This window comes from Gopherus evgoodei, chromosome 7, assembly GCF_007399415.2.
Source record: "Gopherus evgoodei ecotype Sinaloan lineage chromosome 7, rGopEvg1_v1.p, whole genome shotgun sequence".
NCBI lineage: Eukaryota > Metazoa > Chordata > Testudines > Testudinidae > Gopherus > Gopherus evgoodei.
Window position 1 is genome coordinate 78236345 of NC_044328.1, and position 20523 is coordinate 78256867.

The following is a 20523-nucleotide window of genomic DNA, read 5'->3' on the forward strand; positions in this document are numbered from 1 at the left end:
AGAGGAGCAGCTGCCTCAGTTTACCAGCTGTCCTTAGCCTAGCACTCTGGTGTTCTCCAGGCCTGAGGGCAGTTATACTTAGACAGGTGACTGGGTTAACAAAGGCCAGAGACTCCCTGAGATGTGGAGTGGGGCGACCGATGGAAACCACTGGCAGGGGTGCAGTCAGTGTGAAGGTGGAGCCAGACTGTAGGGGAGGAAGGGGCAGGGCAGAACAGGGGTTGGGGCCGGGCTGAAAACGGAGGAGCAGTGTCAATGGGAGTGGGACCTGGCTGTGGGAGGCCGGGCACAGGCAGGACCAGTGTGGGGTATGAACTATGAGAGGAGGGGTGGGAGTCAGTCAGCATGGGGCAGATTGGGGGAGAAGGTGGAGGACCAGTGCAGGTGGGGTCCGAGCTGTGGGAGGAGGGGCCAGGCCAGGTGGGGGGGGAGTGGGCTGGGCTGTGAGAGGAGGGGCGGGGCCAGGGCAGGGTGGGCTGTGAAAGGAAGGGGTGGACTCAGCATTGGGCAGGCTCAGTGGAAGGGGGGCAGCAGGGCCATCCTTAAGATTTATGGGGCCCTATGCATAGGGTTACCAGATAGCAACTGTGAAAAAAAGGACAAGGGGTGGGGAGGAGTTGGCGACTATACAAGAAAAAGTCCCCTAAAACAGGACTGTCCCTTTAAAAACGGGACACCTGGTCACCCTACGTTATGCGGTATTATTAAACTGGTACCCCTATGCCCAATGCCACCCAGGCTCGCAGCCCAGGGTGGGGAAGGATGAGGCAGCAAAGGATACCGAGACGTCACAGTGGCAGAGAGTCACAGTTCCCCACAGAGATACCCGTACCCTCTCTCTCACGCAGAATGCACGGCGCCAGTGCATTTGACTCTGTGAATACGGCCCCTGCCTAAGGACACTGCAGCAAGCGCTTGGTGTGGAGGAACCAACCTGCTCTTACCTGCTGTCATGGGCAGTGGTTGAAGCTGCCACTTGGGAGGCTAGCTAGCTCCCCAGTCCACCTCTTCTGCCTGGGGCCCCACCCATACTCCACTCCTGCTCCACCCCAGGCCCTGCCCTTTCTCTGCTGTCTCCCTCCTCTCTTCCCTCCCTCTCCCTGATCACCCCCCTTCCAGCCAAATCCTGAGTCCAAATGAAGCAATGACATTTGAAAAAAAAAAATCTTCTGCAATTTCTTTCTAAGAAATGAAGCATGTTTTCCACTGCATGCCAGATGGGGAAGACTGGACATGCAGAAGGCACGTAATTAAAAGCACTAAATTTGGGAATAAAAAAATGTCAGTCACAGGTTTTTTGATATGCCCTTAAGTTTGTCAGAGATTTATTTGCAAAAACTTTGTAGTAAGGACAAGTCAATTGTCTTGCTGAATACAACATTAAAATTATGAATACATGATACAGCTCTTCTCTGGTTTATATTTCTTAATCAGTATTTCTAAGCTGATTTATATTTTAAATTTACTCTTAAGCCTTCATAAAGTAATCATTTCAGATTACTACATATTAACTCACCTCCACATCTCAAGCGCGTCTGAGGAAAGTGGATATTCACCACGAAAGCTTATGCTCCAATACATCTGTTAGGCTATAAGGTGCCACAGGCTCTTTGTTGTTTGAAACAAATACATTATTTAAATTAATCAGTCACAGAGGTTTACTGTGTTTATAACAATTATAGCATCATAGAATATTAGATTTGAAGGGATCCAGGAGGTCACCTAATCCAACCTCCTGCTCCAAGCAGGACCAATCTCCAGACAGATTTTTTTGCCCCAGATCCCTAAATGGCCCCCTCAAGGATTGAACTCACAACCCTAGTTTATCAATACTTTTTAGAAAAAAGGAATACTAATTTATGTTGTGTGATCTCCATAACAATAGACATGTTTATGAAATTTCACCAACTTTAAAAAATATGTTTCCAAAGATTTTAGGCATAACAAAGGATTGTATATCTTACTTGGTACTGTAAAAGCAGCAAAGAATCCTGTGGCGCCTTATAGACTAACAGACATTTTGGAGCATGAGCTTTCATGGGTGAATACCCACTTCGTCGGATGCATGTAGTGGAAATTTCCAGGGGCAGGTATATATATGCAAGCAAGAAGCAAGCTAGAGATAACGAGGTTAGTTCAATCAGGGAGGATGAGGCCCTGTTCTAGCAGTTGAGGTGTGAAAACCAAGAGCGGAGAAACTGGTTTTGTAGTTGGCAAGCCATTCACAGTCTTTGTTTAATCCTGAGCTGATGATGTCAAACTTGCAGATGAACTGAAGCTCAGCAGTTTCTCTTTGAAGTCTGGTCCTGAAGTTTTTTTGCTGCAGTATGGCCACCTTAAGATCTGCTATTGTGTGGCCAGGGAGGTTGAAGCGTTCTCCTACAGGTTTTTGTATATTGCCATTCCTAATATCTGATTTTGTCAATTTATCCTTTTCCGAAGAGACTGTCCAGTTTGGCTGATGTACATAGCAGAGGGGCATTGCTGGCATATGATGGCGTATATTACATTGGTGGATGTGCAGCTGAATGAACCGGTGATGGTGTGGCTGATCTGGTTAGGTCCTGTGATAGTGTCGCTGGTGTAGATATGTGGGCAGAGTTGGCATCGAGGTTTGTTGCATGGATTGGTTCCTGAGCTACAGTTACTATGGTGCGGTGTGCAGTTACTGGTGAGAATATGCTTCAGGTTGGCAGGTTGTCTGTGGGCGAGGACTGGCCTGCCACCCAAGGCCTGTGAAAGTGTGGGATCATTGTCCAGGATGGGTTGTAGATCCCTGATGATGCGTTGGAGGGGTTTTAGCTGGGGACTATATGTGATAGCCAGTGGAGTCCTGTTGGTGTCTTTCTTGGGTTTGTCTTGCAGTAGGAGGCTTCTGGGTACACGTCTGGCTCTGTTGATCTGTTCCTTATTTCCTCGTGCGAGTATTGTAGTTTTGAGAATGCTTGGGGAGATTTTGTAGATGTTGGTCTCTGTCTGAGGGGTTAGAGCAGATGTGGTTGTACCTCAGTGCTTGGCTGTAGACAATGGATCGTGTGGTGTGCCCAGGATGGAAGCTGGAGGCCATGAAGGTAGGCATAGTGTCGGTAGGTTTCGGTATAGGGTGGTGTTAATGTGACTATCACTTATTTGCACCGTGGTGTCTAGGAAGTGGACCTCCCGTGTAGATTGGTCCAGGCTAAGGTTGATGATGGAGTGGAAGCTGTTGAAATCGTGGTGGAATTTTTTCCAGAGTCTCCTTCCCATGGGTCTAGATGATGAAGATGTCATCAATGTAGCATAGGTAGAGAAGGGGCATGAGTGGACGAGAGCTGAGAAGCGTTGTTCCAGGTCGGCCATAAAAATATTGGCATATTGTGGGGCCATGCGGGTGCCCATAGCGGTTGCCACTGATCTGGAGATATATATTGTCATCAAATTTGAAATAGTTGTGTGTGAGGATAAAGGCACAGAGCTCAGCAACCAGCTGTGCTGTGGCATCATCAGGGATACTGTTTCCTGACAGCTTGTATTCCATCTGTGTGTGGGATGTTTGTGTAGAGAGCCTCTACATCCATGGTTGCTAGGTATGGGGTTTTCTGGAAGGTCACCAATGCATTGTAGTTTCCTCAGGAAATCAGTGGTGTCACGGAGATAGCTGGGAGTGCTGGTGGCATAGGGTCTGAGTAGAGAGTCCACATATCCAGACAGTCCTTCAGTGAGAGTGCCATTGCCGGAGATGATGGGGCGTCCAGGATTCCAGGTTTGTGGATCTTGGGTAGTAGATAGAATAACCCTGGTCGGGGCTCTAAGGGTATGTTGATTTGTTCCGGTGTCAGTGTAGGGAGTGTCCTGAGTAGATGGTGCAGTGCTTAGTGTATTCCTCAGAATACGCCATCATATGCCAGCAATGTCCCTCTGTTATGTACATCAGACAAACTGGACAGTCTCTACGGAAAAGGATAAATGGACACAATCAGATATTAGGAATGGCAATATACAAAAACCTGTAGGAGAACACTTCAACCTCTCTGGCCACACAATAGCAGATCTTAAGGTGGCCATACTGCAGCAAAAAAAACTTCAGGACCAGACTTCAAAGAGAAACTGCTGAGCTTCAGTTCATCTGCAAATTTGGACAATCATCAGCTCAGGATTAAACAAAGACTGTGAATGGCTTGCCAACTACCAAACCAGTTTCTCCGCCCTTGGTTTTCACACCTCAACTGCTAGAACAGGGCCTCATCCTCCCTGATTGAACTAACCTCGTTATCTCAGCCTGCTTCTTGCTTGCATATATATACCTGCCCCTGGAAATTTCCACTACATGCATCCGACGAAGTGGGTATTCACCCATGAAAGCTCATGCTCCAAAACGTCTGTTAGTTTATAAGGTGCCACAGGACTCTTTGCTGCTTTTACAGATCCAGACTAACACGGCTACCCCTCTGATACTTGGTACTGATTTGCCGGAGGGGTTCTCTTAAAACTAGTTCATCAGATAGTCAGAAGTAAAGAAAGGGAAACTCTTTGTCAGCTATCTGGAAGGAAAGGGGTGTTTGTTGTCCCTTTAAGGGCTCTCTTCAAGGAGCTGAGGTGGGGGGAGTGGAAGGGAGAAAGGGATGGACAGAAAGGACAGGAAGACTTTTGTTGGGGGGTGCAGGGCTCCAAGTAACTGGCAATATGGCGTGGGGTCAGAAGTTTACATTCTCAGGCCTACGACTGCCTTTCGAGCTAAACAATATGTTCCTTTAAAGTTAGCATGAGTACATGTAATCATTTATCATTTTCTTGTGTTCTTTTGTTTATGGTACAAGATGTAATCGATCAAAGGGGGGAGGGTCCGTAGTATGGGTTAAGGATATAGTTATTTAAAAGATCCGGTAGTTAATGAATTGTAAATGATGAATTGTAGCACCTGTGAACATCTTTGTAAACAAGTAAGGTATATAAGACATGGCAATGAATAGTGATGTGTGCATGATCTGAGATTTTATATCTCCTTGCACCTTATTTGACTCAAATAAAGATACTTGCTTCTCCACTCCGGTGTGGTCATTGGGGATACGCACACCGGGCAAACGAACCCCAACTGTTGCCCCCCTGCAACACTTTGGAAGCAATTTTTTTTTACTTTAGTAATCAAAATTTAAATGTGTATTTTAGATAAGGGTGGTCTTTGAAGGGTTTATTTTAAAATTTATATGTCTGAAGATCCAAACATTTAAGGCTAAAGATGATTGTGCACCTAAAATATATGCAAGGGTTTTCTTAGAGATGTGATTTTATAATCTTCACCAACTCACTAATGAAATATTTTAAAGCAAATTTTAAACTAAGGTTCTGTAGACTAAAATATTCTGAGTTAAAGGCAAAAGATTTATATGAGCTGAAGAGAACCAGAGTATATTACAGTAATGCACAACTGTTTTTGTCAGTAAATTCAGAAACTGACGATATATACCTGGTGGTTAGCAAATACCTAGTCAATGGCTTAATTACCACTTGAATGGCTCTTTAACAGTTTCAATGTTGCGCTAATAGGTCTGGCAGCCTGGAAGGCTTTTTCACTAAGTTACTAGATCCCCTCCAGAATAAGAGTCACCAAGCTGCAGCAGATAGCTGTGGGAGCCTTCAGAAAGGGTCAGAACGGGAAAAGGAAGAGTTGTGAGGATGGACACTAAGACCCAGTTGTGCCCCAAATTTTCAGGTGTCATACAGGGGTATTCTGAGTATGCCTAAGGACGGCCCTGGGGGGCAGAGCCGGGGTGTGGGAGAAAGGGCCGGGACAGTGCAGGGCATGGACTTTGAGGGGACAAATGGGAGTCAGTGAGGAGGTGGTTGGGGGAAAGAGGGACAGGGCCCAGGAGCTAGGGGCGCGGCAGGGGAAGGAGGGGTGGGACCACTGGGAATGCCGGGAGGGGCGGGGCGAGTTGTGCGGGGAGGGCCACTGCAGGCGGGGGCCGGGTGATGAGGGGAGGGGCGGAACCAGTGCGCGGGCCGTGAGGGGAGGGAATCAATGAGGGGCGGGCTGTGCCTGGAGGGGCGGAGCCACGGAGCGGGCTGTGGGAGGAGGGGCTGGGCTGCGGCGGCTCCGCTCATTGTCTCCGGGCAGGTTCACGGGATGCTCCCATTCCAGGGAGGAGGGGGGCTCTCGGCGCCTGCGCAGTGCAGTGCTTCGTTGGGCCTGCGCAGGGTGATGGCGGCACCGTGGCTGGGCTGGGAGGCGCCGGGTCTGGTGCTGCGGGGCCTGGCCTGGCTAGGGCAGGAGTTCGCTGCCGACTGGGCGGCTCAAGACCTGCGGGCCGCGCTCTTCCAGCTGCTGCTGCTCTGGCTGGGCCTCAGCCTGCTGGGCATCCACCTAGCCTGGCGGCTCCATGGAGGCTGCGTGAGCCGCCTCTGCTGCCGTCCAGGTACGAGCCGAACCGAACCCCCCGAGCTGGGCTGAGCTGGGCTGGGCTGCCGCCCAGGTACCTGCCGGGTCCCGAGCCCCCCACCCCGCCGGCCCGGCTGTGCTGCTGCGCAGGTACGGGCTCCCATCTCCTGAGCTGAACCGAGCCCGCCCCGGGCCGGGCTGTGCTGAATCAACCCCCTACTCGGGTCACACCGAACACCTGGGCTGGGCCGCTAGACAGGTACCGACCCGAAATCCCTGGGCTGAGCTCTGCTGCTGACCTGGCACCGAATCGGACCCCGGGGCTGTGCCGCCGACCAGGTACCGACCCTGAACCAAAGCCTTGGCCGGACACTGAACCCCTCAGCCGTGGGCCAGACTGCTGTCCTGGTGCTGACCCGAACTGAATCCCCCCGCTAGGCTGGGCTGCTGGCCAAGTACCGACCGAACTGAACTTCCTGCCCCGGGCAGGGCTGGCGTTCAGGTACTGATTGGGCTGTGCTATGGGGAATCTGGGGAACCCGGTCCCCAGAGTGGCAGTACTTTGCGGGTCTGGGGTTGGAGCCAGCCCTGTCCCTGGCACCCAGATTCCAGCAGCATACCTGGGCAGAGCAGCCTATGCACCTGTGCCAGGCCCTGCACCAGCAGCTGCCTGCCCCACAGGTTGAGTGGGCCTGGCTCTAGCTGTCATGGAGACTGGGGCTCTGAGCTACGTAAGGCATAGCGCAGGGGTTGCTGCTGGGCCTGGGGTGGGGAGACAGGCAGTAGGTGAACTATAACACTGCTGGGGAGTAGCGCTCAGGCTCTCCTGGGCTTGTCTGGGCAGCTAGCCTGTTCAGATTGGCTTCCCGCCCTCTCCCAATGGTCTGTTGTTCACAGGTTCATCCCATAGTGCCACCGCTTCAGAGCCATTCCTTATGGAATCTGGACAGGGGATGTTGTGCCCATGTCTGTGTGTGCCTGGTCCTGGTAAACATGGGGCTGAGTGACCCTGGGGAGCGGGTAAGGCTGCCAGGGGCAGGGCACGGTGCTCTTCATGCTGTCTCACCTACAGGCTGGAGGCGGGCAGCGAGGACTAGGGCACACGCACCTGCATGTTCCTGGCTGCTTGTGGGCCCACGCCCCACCCAGAAGAGAATCCAGGAGCACTGCACCATTGCCCAAGCAGAGGTCCTCTCCCAGGCAGCATGGAAGGGGCTGGCTTGTGCCCAGCAGCTCCCTGGTATCGGGGGGCGGGAACCAGGTGCTGGCCTGGCTGTGGGATGTAGAGCAACTGCTGGGCATCTCCCAAGTATCCCTCAGCAAGGTGCCTGTTGCCAGCCCCTTCCTGAGCCCTGCCTGACCCAACCCTGACTGCTCCTTCACCTTGTTTCCAGGCAGAGGCGGCCAGAACGGAGGGACTCCGCTGGTACCCTCATATTTCCCCACCTGGTGAGTGCTTCCCGCTGCTCAGCTCTGCGCCGCTCAGCAGGAGGCTTACAGGCCTGAAGTCTGACCCTCGCCAGTTCATAAGGCTCCTTCTCCAAGGGCACCCCTAGGCCTCAGAAACAGCTGATCCTGGCCTGTGCACTGCTAGAATGCAGGGCTCTGAGCTGCTTCCCTGTCAGCAGGGGGAGCCCTGCCATGCCTGCCCTGGCAGGGGGTCACCCCAGTGGTGGCTCTTGTGTCCAGGCACTGCAGTGGGGCTTATGGGTTGGCGTGCCCACCGGCAGTGTCCATCCCCACAGGATCTGTGTGCATGTGTGGAACCTGCCAGAGGACTCCAGCTGTCCTTTCCCACTCTGACCCTGGTCCGTCCACTGCTCTCTAGGCCTCTTAGCTGCAGGAGCCAAGCCTCAGGTGTCTGGGGCTTGCCCCAAAGCTCTATGGCACCTGCTCTCTTGTCACCCTTCTGTAGGGACAGCTCAAGCAATGAGGCTGTGAAGACGCACCAAGAATGAGGCGTGGACGGATACACTGGTGAGCAGGGGCATACCTGGGACAGCTCCACCCATGGACTCCAGCGCTTCCAGCCAGGGAAACTGGCTTTGCACCTTCACTGTGTGGGAGATTGCAGCCATGTCATCTATGGGCTAGCTCTTGGCCAGCAGGGAGCTATACAGCCAGCTGGCCTGTGCCCATCCCAGCTGGACTCTGCACAGTCACTCAGGCAGGGCAAGCTGCCATGTCACCCCTGTGGTCACTTCTGGGGGCATCTCCACTGCCCCAAAAGCACATCAGCCCTTCCCCATACCTGCTCCAGACAAAACAGGCCCCTGTAGCGGCCATAGGCCTGTGTATAGGGGGGTGGTGTATAGTCAGTGCCTCAGTTGTCCTCGTGCCCAGCTTAAATCCTCCCCAAGCACATGCCTCTGAACGCCTCCCTCCAACTCTTGTCCACTGCTACCCCCACCACTGATGAGCCAAAATCCTTCCCGTCCCCCAGCCCCTTCCTGGGAAAATTGCCTGAACCCCCTGTTTCCCTGCTGCCAAGCCTTTTCCTCTTCCCTCAGGGACTATGCGACTCATGCACCTGTACCACTTGCTGCCCTAGTGGGCAAGGTTGGAGGTCATGCTCCCTGCTGCTAGAATTCCTGTGCTCCCTGTGACCCTGGGGCAACTACAGCTGTTCTTCAGAGGGGCAGGATTCTGCTCCTGGGCACAGGGGAGATGCAGGGCAGGATGGCAGCGCTGTCCCACTAGTTACATGGTGTGGGAGCAGAGAGCTGAGCTGAGCTGCCCATCTGCCTGGGATTAGGTGGTGTGGAGGGCCTTTGGGCAGCACCAGGCTGCTCTTGCCCTGCACCGTGTCTCATAGCAGTGTTGGAATGATAGCCTACTGGCACCTGAGCAGCAACGCACTGTACGTGCCATCTGCCTGGGCCAGGTGAGGCCTTCCTAGGCCAGTGGCTCTGCCAAGGTGCCAGCCCTTAGGATCAGAGCAGGAACAGCATGCCCATGGCAAACCCAGCCTAGGGGCCAGGGTGCCCTTAGAGCAGTAGGAATAGCTGGCCCCAGGTACTTCCAGCCCCACCTGCAGTGAGCGAGTGTATCTCGAAGCCCAGGAGGGGGCAGGGCTCAGAGGCAGCACGTGGCTAATGCCCTGGCAGGCACAGGGTGGCACAACTGGGCTTGGAGCCTGGACTGTACTGCAGGCCAGGCCCTTAGTCCCAGGGCCACCTACCATCCTTCTGGTACCTGCTGGCTGGATTAATCCCTCTGCTGTGACCATGCTGCCATTCCATTACTTGGGGGGGGGGGGGAAGAGGAACTGCGTCCATTGTGGCTCTTTCTGACCCTGTTGCTGGAGGAGGGGACCCCTGCTCCTCGGGGAGATGATGTCCTAGCTGGCGGATGCTGTTGCTCTTCAGGCAGTTGGAGCGACTGCCTTGAACCACTTACCTTCTTCCAGGCAGGGATGGGGGCTCCCTGGCCTCATCCCCTGCGGGGGCAAGGGCAGGAGCATGAAGCATACGATATCAGGGTTGGACAGGACCTCATCTAGTCCAGCCCCCTGTCAAAGCAGGACCAATCCCAGACAGATTTTTTTTTTTTGCCCCAGATCCCTAAACGCTGGGTTTTAGCAGGCCAGTGCTCAAACCACTGAGCTATCCCTTCCCCCAAGCAGATGCATGCCCCACCATGCCAGGGGGAGGAGCATGCCCCCACAACTGCTGGCACAGGGCTGGCCCTAGGCACCCTGGTTCACCCACAGTCCCAGTGTGCCCAGTCCTCTCTCCACCTTTCTCATGGGGCCTGGGGGGAAGTGTGCTGGCCCTGCCACCTGCAAGGCCAGGTGGTATGTGCCAACCCAGTGCAAGGACTAGGTCTCCAGTGGGCTGAGCTGTTCTCCCCAGCTCTGCCACTGCCCTGGCAGGCCCCACTGGGGGTTATTGGGCTCCAGGCCAGCAGGGGACCCAGAATACTCTGAAGCTGGGCATGAGTGGTGGCAGCTGGAGGCTGCTCTCCAGGCAATGCCCTCTGGACATTGCACAGCCCCAGCCTAGCGTGAGTAAAGACAAGTGGCAGAGCAGGAGTGGAGTTGGGGGGGGAGTCTTAATGGACAATCACAGCCCAATTACAGAAATGGGGGGATGCCCAGGCGGGCTAGGGCAGCGGAGGGGCTCATCACTTTGCTAGCCCATTGCCTGGCAGTATTGGCATACATGCAGCAGGCCAGAGCATGTCTGGATGCTGGGGGCACAGCTCAGAGGCTGCCCCCCATAAGAAAACCAACAGACTGGCCTGGTTTGGCATTGGCCTCAGAAGGGGCTGGAAGGCACATGCCCTTGGCATTGGCTGGGCAGCACATGGCTGGACTTTGGCTCTTTGGCTCCGTTGGGGTCCAGCCTTTGCTGGATATGTGGCACTGTGGGGCCAGGCTGTCCCCTGGGGAGTCTTGATTGGGGACGTGGCCTATGTGGGGCAGGACAGGTGCATGCTGATTGGTTGGGGTGGGGGGGTGGGGCATGGCTCCCAGCGACATCTCACTTGAGCGTGTAGTAGCGGGTGGGCACAAAGGGCATCCTGGTGACCAGAGCAGGGCAGCTCTTCTTCCGCACCTCCACTGCCAGCACCGTGCCCACCCGGCTCTGCTACGCCCGCCACATAGCCCATGGCCACGTTCTTCTTCAGGCAGGGAGAGGGGCAGCCGCTGGTCACTTCGCCTAGGCACAGCAAGCACAAGTGGTGGATTAGTGTGGGCCCAGCTGTGCCAGCCAGCCCCCACCACTGCTGGGGCCCGGTGGGCAGACCCCACACATGCAGCTGTTCCATCCTCCTTGACATGGGCCCAGCTTGTGAGCTTTGCAGGTTGGAGCTTGTCACACAGAGAGATGGCCACGCCAGGCATTCCAGTGTCAGGGTCCTGCCCCCTGGGCTGTGGCACAGCAATGGGAAGGGAGGCTAGTGCAAGTGGGCTAATGAAAGGGTAGCCAGCCCAAGCACCCCCAAAGGGCCACTCTTCTGTGCACCCCACCTACCAATGGGCCTGCCCTCCGGCTCAGGATGGGCATGTGTGGCCGGATTGGGGGCCCGGGGAAATCAACCCCACGCGCTTGCGCTTAACCTTCCTTTGATCTGGGGCACAATGACCCGGGCACCAGGGAAATCCATGGCCTCCCGGCGCCGCTTCCCTGCAGGCAGCAAGACAGGCCAAGTTAGAGGGTGGGGCACCCCTCCCCACACCACCAGTGCTCCAAACCCGGTCCCACCCACCATGCTCCAGTCCCCCACACACCAAGGTGCCCACAACCCGTTCCCTCCCAGCCAGAAGGGCTCTCACTGTCCCCATGTCTCCATTCCCCAAGGCAGCTGGCACCCCTGTACCAGCCTCTGTCCCCATGCCAGGCTCACCCACCCCCAAGGTGTGTGTGCAGTGCTCCTCACTGCTGTTGCCTAAGGTGCCCAGGCCCCACCATGCCAGCCCTCCTGCTTGCCCCTTCCTACCCAGTGTCCACACCAGAGCTGCCTCCACAGGTTGTCGTCTCATCAATGTCGTTGCCGTAGAGACAGAGTCCCGCCTCCAGCGCAGGCTGTCCCTGGCCGCCAGCCCTGCCACTGCAACTTGTGGATCCCTGAGCGCAGCTCCACCAACTCCACTGCGCGCCCCACGGCACCGAGATCTAAGCAAGTAATGGCAGGCATGGTAAATTCCAGCTTCCTGCACCCCACCAGGCAGTGCCTGAGCCAGCACTGTGCCACCCATGGACACCTCGCCCCCTCCCTGCCCCATTAGGGCTGCTCCTGCTTCGGGACCTCTGCCCCCCCACCCCGCCGCCCCGCAACATGGTACCTCCACGCCATCCTCTCCGGTGTAGCCGCAGCGTGTCACCCTACAGCCTGGCACCCCAAACAACCCATCACCGCACTACTCATGAAGGGCAGCTTGGCCAGATCGTCCGACACGCCTGTCTGCAGCACCTGTACTGCCGAAGGACCTGGGCATAGAGAGTGCATGAGGAGCTCAGTGTGAACTTCAGCATCCCTGGGAGTGGAGCAGGTGGAGCATGGACTGGGCAGTGCCCACCTGTGACATTGCACCCCATAAAGCTTTATGGAATATGCTTATAGATTCATAGATTGTAGGGCTGGAAGGGACCTTGAGAGGTCATCAAGTCCAGTCCCCTGCCCTCATGGCAGGACCAAATACTGTCTAGACCATCCCTGATAGACATTTATCTAACCTACTCTTAAATATCTCCAGAGATGGAGATTCCACAACCTCCCTAGGCAGTTTATTCCAGTGTTTATGAATGTATATATGGTATAACTGGAATATGTTTTATGCTACATATGCCATGTAACATATTTCTGTAAAGGTTATGATCTACTGAATATATTCATCCTATTTGTATGCATGTATCACTTTTTATTTGAAGTTATGAATATTGGCTTTGTACTTGTTTAATCTTAAGTAGCCTCAGTGAAGCAGTTGGTCAGCTTCCTGAGAAAAGACTATTCTCAGGAAGTGCCCAATCAAGAAACACTTAAACCAACAATGAACTTGGAGATGCCAATCCACAGCTGAGCTTTCCCAGGAATGTGGCTTGGCCTGTAAAGACTCATGTGACTCTCCAAAACTCCATTTTGTAGCTGGATTCTACAGGGGGCGGGGGTGGGAGGTGTGTCCACCCACCAAGAGAAAGTCTATTTAAACCCCTGGGAGACCCCTCCATTTGGTCTTCAGCTGGCTCAAGAGATGGCCTCTCCATCCCAAAGGATACCTGAAAGAAACTAGGACAAGGGACCAGTAACTGCAGGGGGGTGTGAGTGATTGCTGGACCCAGACTAAAGGAGGCTATAAAGAGGCGTATTGGAACATCTCTGATGGTGAGATTTATCTGTTATTCAGCTTCTTACTGTATTAGGTTTAGACTTGAGTGTTTTATTTTATTTTGCTTAGTAATTCACTTTGTTCTGTCTGCTATTACTTGGAATCACTTAAATCCTACTTTTGTATTTAATACAATCACTTTTACTTATTATTTAACCCACGTATGTATTAATACCTGGGGGGTACAGCTGTGCATCTCTCCCTATAGTGTTATAGAGGGCGAACACTATATGAGTTTACCCTGTATAAGCTTTATACAGGGTAAAACGGATTTATTTGGGGTTTGGATCCCATTGGAGCTGGGCATCTGAGTGTTAGAGACAGGAACACTTCTTAAGAACCGCTTCAGTTAAGCCTGCAGCTGTTAGGGGACATGGTTAAGACCTGGGTCTGGGTTTGCAGCCAGTTAGCATGTCTGGCTCAAACTAGGCAGGCACTTAAGTCCCAATCTGCCAGGGAAAACAGACTTAGAAGTGGTCTCATATCAGTTGGCAGTTCCCAAGGATTTTCTGTTATTCAACTCATCACACCATCCTGGCAGTGACAAAAGACTTGGGGGTGGGAGCCGGTAGGGGAAGTTTCAGTATGTCTGACTCACAACAGATGGAGTCCCTGCCGTTGGCCAGTGGGCAGAGAGTCAGGGGCATTTCCTGCCAGCCCCCACTGCTCTCTGGCCCACACAGCCATCTGCCAGGGCCTGCCTGGTAGAGTTGCCATGCCTGGGCCACAGGGCTGCCTGACACCCATCAGGCAGGTTTCATTCCAAGTTCATCAGCCCTGCAAGAGATTGAGCAAGTCAGCATTTCTGACCCACCCCCACCTCTGGGAAAGCTCTGCCCAGGAATGATGGGCCTTGACCCTCGCCTGGCAACCCCTATACCAGGGTAGTGCTGCCTGTGTTTACCAACTCCCCCCTGCAGCATGGGAGGGGGCAGGGAGCACAGCAGGGCTGAGGGGTCTGTGCCATCAGCTTCTCTCTACAGGATGTCCTGCACTGTTCCCATGCACTTGGGAGTCCACCTTGGCTTGGCAGGAACTCCGAACCAGGATGACCCCAATGAGGAAGGGGCTGTCAGTGGAGGGCCCTGGTGCAGGGACATGCTGGCCGCCTCGGGCTGGGTGGCCCATTACCTTGCAGAGCCAGCAGCACGTTCTCAGAGATCTCCAGGTGCACATCGCCGCCTGTACCCGCAGCTCCTCTGCTCGGCCCTGGAATGGAGACAAGTTGCAGATGGGAATGAGGCCAGCAGAGCATGGACAGAGCCCAGCTCCTGAGGGCCAGATCAGCAGCTGGACCCTGGACCTGCCTCACCCTGCACAAGGGATGATTCTGCCGCCTCTTGTCGCCCTGGCATCCAGGGCTTGCATAGGCCCTGTGGGGAGGGGCACCAAAAGGGGGCAAGCAACCCAGCACAAACGGGGAGAGACAAGCGTCCCGGCAATGATCCATTCTGGTGTCACTGCAGGGTTCCAGGCGGGGGGGCCAGCTGCACACGTACCTGCAATCAGGGCCCAGTCCTTCTCCCTGCAAGCCCTGCGTTGGACCACCACATAAGAGGGGGCTGCTGGCTCGATGTGTTGGTCACGATTGAGGGTTCGTCGAGAATGCCTCCCTCCTCGTTAGTGAAGAGAGACAGGGTGCCCTGCAAGCGGGGCCATGCTGAGCCTGGCAGCCACAGGCCACAGGAGCAGACGGGCTGGGGGGGGCACCCGCCTGCCCACCCCCACATCGGAAACTCCAGGCAAGACCACAGATCACCAGCATGCCATGCAGCGTCTCCTAATAGTCCTTCAGTGAGAGACTCCTGCAAGCCCAGGCCTGGGGCCCCGCATCTGCCAGGGCCCCTCACTCCCAACTGCAGCCCCTGCTAGCCCAGCACTGGGATCTCCCTGTCTACCAGTGCCCCTCACTCCCAGCCGCAGCCCCCTGCTAGCCCAGCCCCCGGTCTCTCACTGAACAGAGGATGGGGTTGGTTTCGTGGTGGATTTGTGCTATGGGATCCCCCAGTTCTCTGACCCTGTGGCCTGAGCAGCACGGGTGGGCAGCTGAGGTGGCCACGTCTCCTGTGATGAATGGGGCAATTTCCTGCACTTGGTATGAACCATCTGACTTGGACCTATCCACATGGCGTCACTACCCAAGAGGGGAGAAGCGATTTTGCTCCCTGGGACACAGAAGGTGTTGGAGTCACAGAGCCACCAGGGCTGGCTGGGCCCAGATCGACACATTGGTTCCTATATAAGCGCCTCCTCCCACTCAGTAGGGAGCTGAGTGCCCCACTGGGCACATGACAGGAGCTGGCAGGCTGCTGCTGCTGCACACAGAGCAGGGGCAGAGGAGGTCTAGAGCCAGGGCTCCTCCCAATGGTGGCTCTGCCCATGCCCAGGCTGCCCTAGGACCCACTGCTGGTGTCTCCAGGGCACTATAAAGACTCCTGGCCATGCGTGGAGGAGGGCATCTCACACCCACCGTACCTGGTCTGGCTTCAGCTCCGCGATGTCCCCAACCACCAGGCTCTCCATGAACTTCACCCGGTCCCGGCCAAACACCTTGGTCTAGGGAGGAGACATTGCTGAGGGTCTATCTCCGCTGGCTGGCCAGGCAGCTGGCTCAGGCTGCAGGGCAGTTTCATTGCCATATAGATGTTCTGGCTCCAGCTGCAGCCCAGCTCTGGGACCCTCCCACCTCGCAGGATCCTAGATCCTGACTCCAACCTAAACCTGGACTTCTACACAGCAATTTAGCAGCCTCTCGTGCCAGTCCTGTGACCCACGTCAGATGGCAGGGGCCAGCTGCAGGCATCTGCAGCATGGGCACAGCTTGAGACCAGCTTGCCAGCCCTGCCCCATAGCCATCAAGACATACCCAGCCGCCATCACAGAGAGGCCGTCCCTCCCCACCTACCCTGTAGCAGAGAGCCCTGTGCCGCCCATCGCAGGGGGCCCCACGCTGGCTCAGCCCCCTCTCCCCCATTGCAGAGAGCCCTGTGCCGGCTCTGCTCCCCCACCCCCATCGCAGGGAGTCCCACGCTGGCCCTGCTCCCTCCACCCCCATCACAGAGAGCCCAGCGGCAGCCCAGCCCCCTGCATTGCAGAGTCCGAGAGCCCAGCGGCAGCCCAGCCCCCTGCATTGCAGAGTCCACCCCCTGGCCCCATCACATAGCAGAGAGCCCGGGACTGGCCCTGCCCCTCCTACATCACAGAAAGCTCCATGCCAGCCCTGGCCCCCATTCCCCAGCATCACAGAGAGCCCTGCACCAGGCCAGCACCCCTCCTCCCAGCCATTGCAGAGAACCCTGCACCTGTCCAGCCCACCCATCGCAGAAAGCCCTGTGCCGGTCCAGCCCACCCGCCATTGCACAGAGCCTGCCCTGTCCCCTGGTGGCAGAGTCGGGTAGTTGTATATTAAGATAATTTTTAAGGTGCTCGAAGCAAGCAGAGGGGCGAGTCAGCTAGGATTCCTGGGTTCCATTCTCTGCTCTGCCCTAACTCACTGTGCAGCCTGGCTGAGTCCCTGCCCTGTTTCAGGAAGCCACAGCTCCAGTCACTCCCCTGGGCTCTGACTCTGGGCAGTGCTGGCTGGCCCTCAGTTTCCTCATCTCAGGGTGTCTTAGGCTTGGCCACAAGGTGAGCGGGTGGGCAGCAAACGGGACATACAGCTTTCTGGCCTGCGTGGAGCCAGGCTGTGAGCATAGGGTACCCTTGGCTGGGAGGGCGCGATGCTACCTGCAACATGTGGGAGACATCAAAGAGGGAGCAGTGCTGGCGCGTGTGCAGGTGGGACTCCAGGTGGCTCAGCGCGTACTGCACAGGCATGCTCCAGCCAGCGAAGTTCACCATCCTGCCACCCTGCTGCCGGTGGAATGCATGGAGGGGCGTCTGCTTCAGGCTGTCCTGCAGGGTGAGAGGGGGCCGGATCAGGCCAGCCCTGCCACTAGAACCCCTCACCAAGAGGGGCTGGGCTCAGCACCTGGCACAGAGCCATGTGTCCAAGGCACAGCATGGCTTCCTACCAGGAAAAGTTGATGGGCACTGCCACAGGGCAGTGTTCCTGTCACGGGGCAGATTACCACCTGAGGGCAGCGCTGGCAGTCAGAGCTTGAGCACCCTCCTGTGAGACAGAGCTGAACCTGCAGCTGACCCCCAGCAGCGCCCCTGTGGGCAGGACGGGGAGAGGATGGCTCAGATCAGCTGGTACGCCAGCCACACTTGCGCAGCGGCAGCCCCTCCCTGAATAGCTCTGGGACTATCTCGCAGGGTCTCCCTGCACTGCCCCCAGGCTAGGACCGCGTCCAGGGCTGCAGGCTCTCTCCCCCCACCCACCCTGCTACGCCTCCGTGCCCAACGCCAGTCTCAGTGCGCAGGGCTGTGCCCCAGACCCAGGGATGCCTGCTGGCACCACTGCCCCAGAGTAACCCCAGTGCCAGGTATGTCTTGGGCCCAGGGATGTAGGCTCCTGGGGATACTGCCTCGGACTTGCTGGCAAACCCCCAGGCTTTCCCCGTTAGTCTCTGAGGGCATGGCTACAGCCCCCTGGGGGCTAGGCAGAGTGAGCCCTTCCCCCGGACCTGCTCCAGATGGGGGAGGCCTGGGGACACTCTCCCCCCAGCTCTGGGCTCCCATTCCAGAAGTTTTAACAGCGTGTGTCTGTGCCAGCTGCGGCCTCAGGCTGCAGAGCTGGCTTGGACACTCATCTTGAGGCATAGGAGAGGGCTCCCCCAGGCACCCCAGAAGGGAGAGGAGACCCCAGGCACTTGCCTCAGTGCCAGAGCCAGAGATCTGGACTAACAGGAATGTTCAGCCACCAGGTTTCTGTCTCCTCCCACCTCTCCCTGTAGCACTGCCTCCCACACTGAAGGAATGCCAGGACCCCCAGGATTGGGCTGTGTTCCCCAGGCTGGCACAGAACAGGGGGTAGGGGACACAGCACCGCCTGCCACCTCCATTGCAGCCATGCCCAGCAAGAGAGAGATGGCTTTGAGGGGGAACTGAGGGGCCCCCTTGGTGCCAGTCTGGCAGCACCGTGCAGCAGCAGCATCCCTTCCCCACATGCCAAGAGCTGCCACGCTCGGCACAAGGCTGGACTTCCCCTTACAGCTATGTTGGCTCCCCAGGGCATGATATACATGGCCCTCGCAACCCACCGAGACAAAGCCAGAGCCCTAGGCTTGGGTCCATGGTGCCTGCCTCCTGGATGGAGGGGAGGGGGGCATCCTTGCCCAGGGAGGGATGGGGACATGAGGGCTATATTTACTGATGGGGGAGCATTCGGGGTGCCCACGCAGACAGCCCAGGGTTGTGTGTGCACAGATCAAGGGGAGCTCCTGCCCTTTGCCCAGCACATGCCCTTCATTATCTGTATTGACATGTCCAAGGTCACTACGGGGGAGGCATCCTGCTGCCCCTGCCTCTCACTTCGTTTCCCCCTCCACCAGGTCTCTCTGGCTCCTGCTCTTTGCCAATCCTCCACCCTTACCCTGCCTGCAGAGAGATCACTAGGGAGGGTCCACATTCATTATTAGGTTCAGAGTTGGCATCAGCATAGGCTCACCCCAATCCCCAGGGCAGGCTCTTTGCACACTCAGGCAGCCACCACCACAGCAGGGGCAAATGGAGATGTGCAGGGGGCAGCTGGAGGGGCAAAAGGAGAGCAGTTGGAGGTGTAGTCTGAAGGGGGGCACACCAATCAGGGGGTCAGGGAGTACAAAGAACAGTCTGGAGAAATATGGGAAGCAGGGAGGTGGACACAGGGGGCATAGTTCCTGAAGGCTAGTGGGGCAGTAGGGGGCACATGTAGGAGGGGGCAGTTGGGGGGGCATGTAGGGGGACAGGCAGCCCTGGCTACAAATTAAAATGTGTTTTTACCCCAAAGCCAGGATGGGGGGGGGGAGAAGAGTGCAAAGTCAGGGCCTGCAGGAGGTGCTCATGGGCAGTCGGGGCGTGGAAGTAGGGGAGGTTGTGTATTAGAGGGTGCTAGTGGGCAATGGGAGGTCAGGGATGGGATTTGGGGAGCCATGGATGATCAGGGGGAGTTCAGGGGCAATTAGGCAATTGGAGTTTGGGGTGTTTGGTATCGGAGGAAGGGAATAGGGGCTGGAATCAGGGAAAAGGGGTCAGGGAATACCAGGGCAGTGGGACTATTGGGGTGGAAGTTGGGAGCTGTGAAGGGTAAGTCAGGGAGTGTCAGGTATCAGCGGCAGGGGGGAGAGGGTCGGAGTTGGGAGTGGAGTGGCGGGCTCCGGGCAGAAGTTGGGGGCTGTGGAGGGGTATTCGGGGAGTGTCAAGGGGTCTGGGTTGGGAGTCGGGGGGGGGAAGGATTCAGGGGTGTCCGAGGGCAGGGAATCACGGGGCAAGAATTGGAAAGTACCAGGGCAACGGGGGGGAAGTTGGAGGGGTGATGGGGACAGAAGAGTTGGGAGTGGGAGGAGGGTCAAGGCGGAAGTTGGGGGTCCTGGGTTATAAATTGGAGGCCAGGGAGGGGTAGTCGGGGGATGTCGGGTACCGGGGGTGGGGGGAAGTTGGGGGGCGTGGAGTGGTATCGGGGCAGTGGGGACCGGAGCCCGGGACAGTCCCTGCGCAGGACACAGGCCGGACTGTGGGGGTCACACCCGGACGCCGCCCCCCCGCCCCTGCTCACCGGCCCGGAGCTGCAGCAGCGCCGCCACCGCCGCCCGCCCGCCCCGGGCTCCTGGCCCCGGGGCCCGACACGCACCGCAACCCGGCAGCCCGCCCGCAGCATCTCGCAGCCTCTGAGCGCCGGCCCGCTCCCAGCACCGCAGGATGGGAAGTGCGGCTGCCAAGGGACTAGGGGTTTAACGCCGAGGAGAGGAGGGAATTAACTCGGGGGAGCTGCTGGGGGAGGGGTTTAAAGCGGGGAGGGGATTAACACGGGGGAGCTGCTGGGGGGGGGGTTAAAGCGGGGAGATGATTAACGCGGGGGAGCTGCTGGGGGCGGAGTTTAAAGCTGGGGAGGGGATTAACAAGAGGGAGCTCCTGGGGGAGGGGTTTAACGTGGGGAGGAGCTGCGGGGGAAAGGGATTAGCAGAGGGGGAGGGGTTTAACGAGGTGGGGGAACTCGGGAGGGAATTAAGGCGAGGGAGCTGTGGAGGAAGTGGATTAAGGTGAGGAAGTGCTGTGGGGGAGGGGTTTAACACAGAGAAGAGGAGCAACGGGGGGCGGGGCGGGACTGCCTCATGGGATCTCTGTGTCACCCGTGCTCCACTGGAGGCTGTGGTGCTTTGGGTGCTTTGTTCCTGCATCCCCCACCCCCAGCTGGGACACCAGGGAGACCCTGGCCTGCACGGGACCTGGGGGCTCCTGGGGTGGCAGCGAGGAT

At 56.7% G+C, this 20523-nt stretch overlaps 2 protein-coding genes across 3 annotated transcripts; one reads left to right on the top strand and one right to left on the bottom strand.

Moving 5' to 3' along the window:
- Positions 1-6102: 6102 nt before the first annotated feature.
- Positions 6103-9580, top strand: TCTA (T cell leukemia translocation altered). 2 transcript variants are annotated; one of them, XM_030569503.1, is made up of 3 exons: positions 6103-6392; positions 7750-7804; positions 8271-9580. In XM_030569503.1, the coding sequence occupies exons 1-3, from the start codon at positions 6104-6106 to the stop codon at positions 8311-8313; spliced, it is 387 nt and encodes a 128-aa protein (XP_030425363.1). In that variant the 5' UTR covers position 6103; the 3' UTR covers positions 8314-9580. The 2 variants fall into 2 exon arrangements, 1 of the variants encoding a protein (XP_030425363.1); XR_004001261.1 differs by lacking the exon at positions 6103-6392 and adding an exon at positions 6512-6857 and having other exon boundaries at positions 7750-9580.
- Positions 9581-9901: 321 nt separating this feature from the next.
- On the bottom strand, positions 9902-20080 carry AMT (aminomethyltransferase). The gene is given in 14 exon segments (XM_030569504.1): positions 9902-10953; positions 10955-11019; positions 11331-11413; positions 11415-11487; positions 11801-11832; positions 11834-11879; positions 11882-12211; positions 12214-12291; positions 14319-14396; positions 14687-14717; positions 14720-14830; positions 15663-15743; positions 16914-17081; positions 19825-20080. Coding segments are annotated over 14 exon segments (1392 nt in total). The 5' UTR covers positions 19927-20080; the 3' UTR covers positions 9902-10839.
- Positions 20081-20523: the final 443 nt, after the last annotated feature.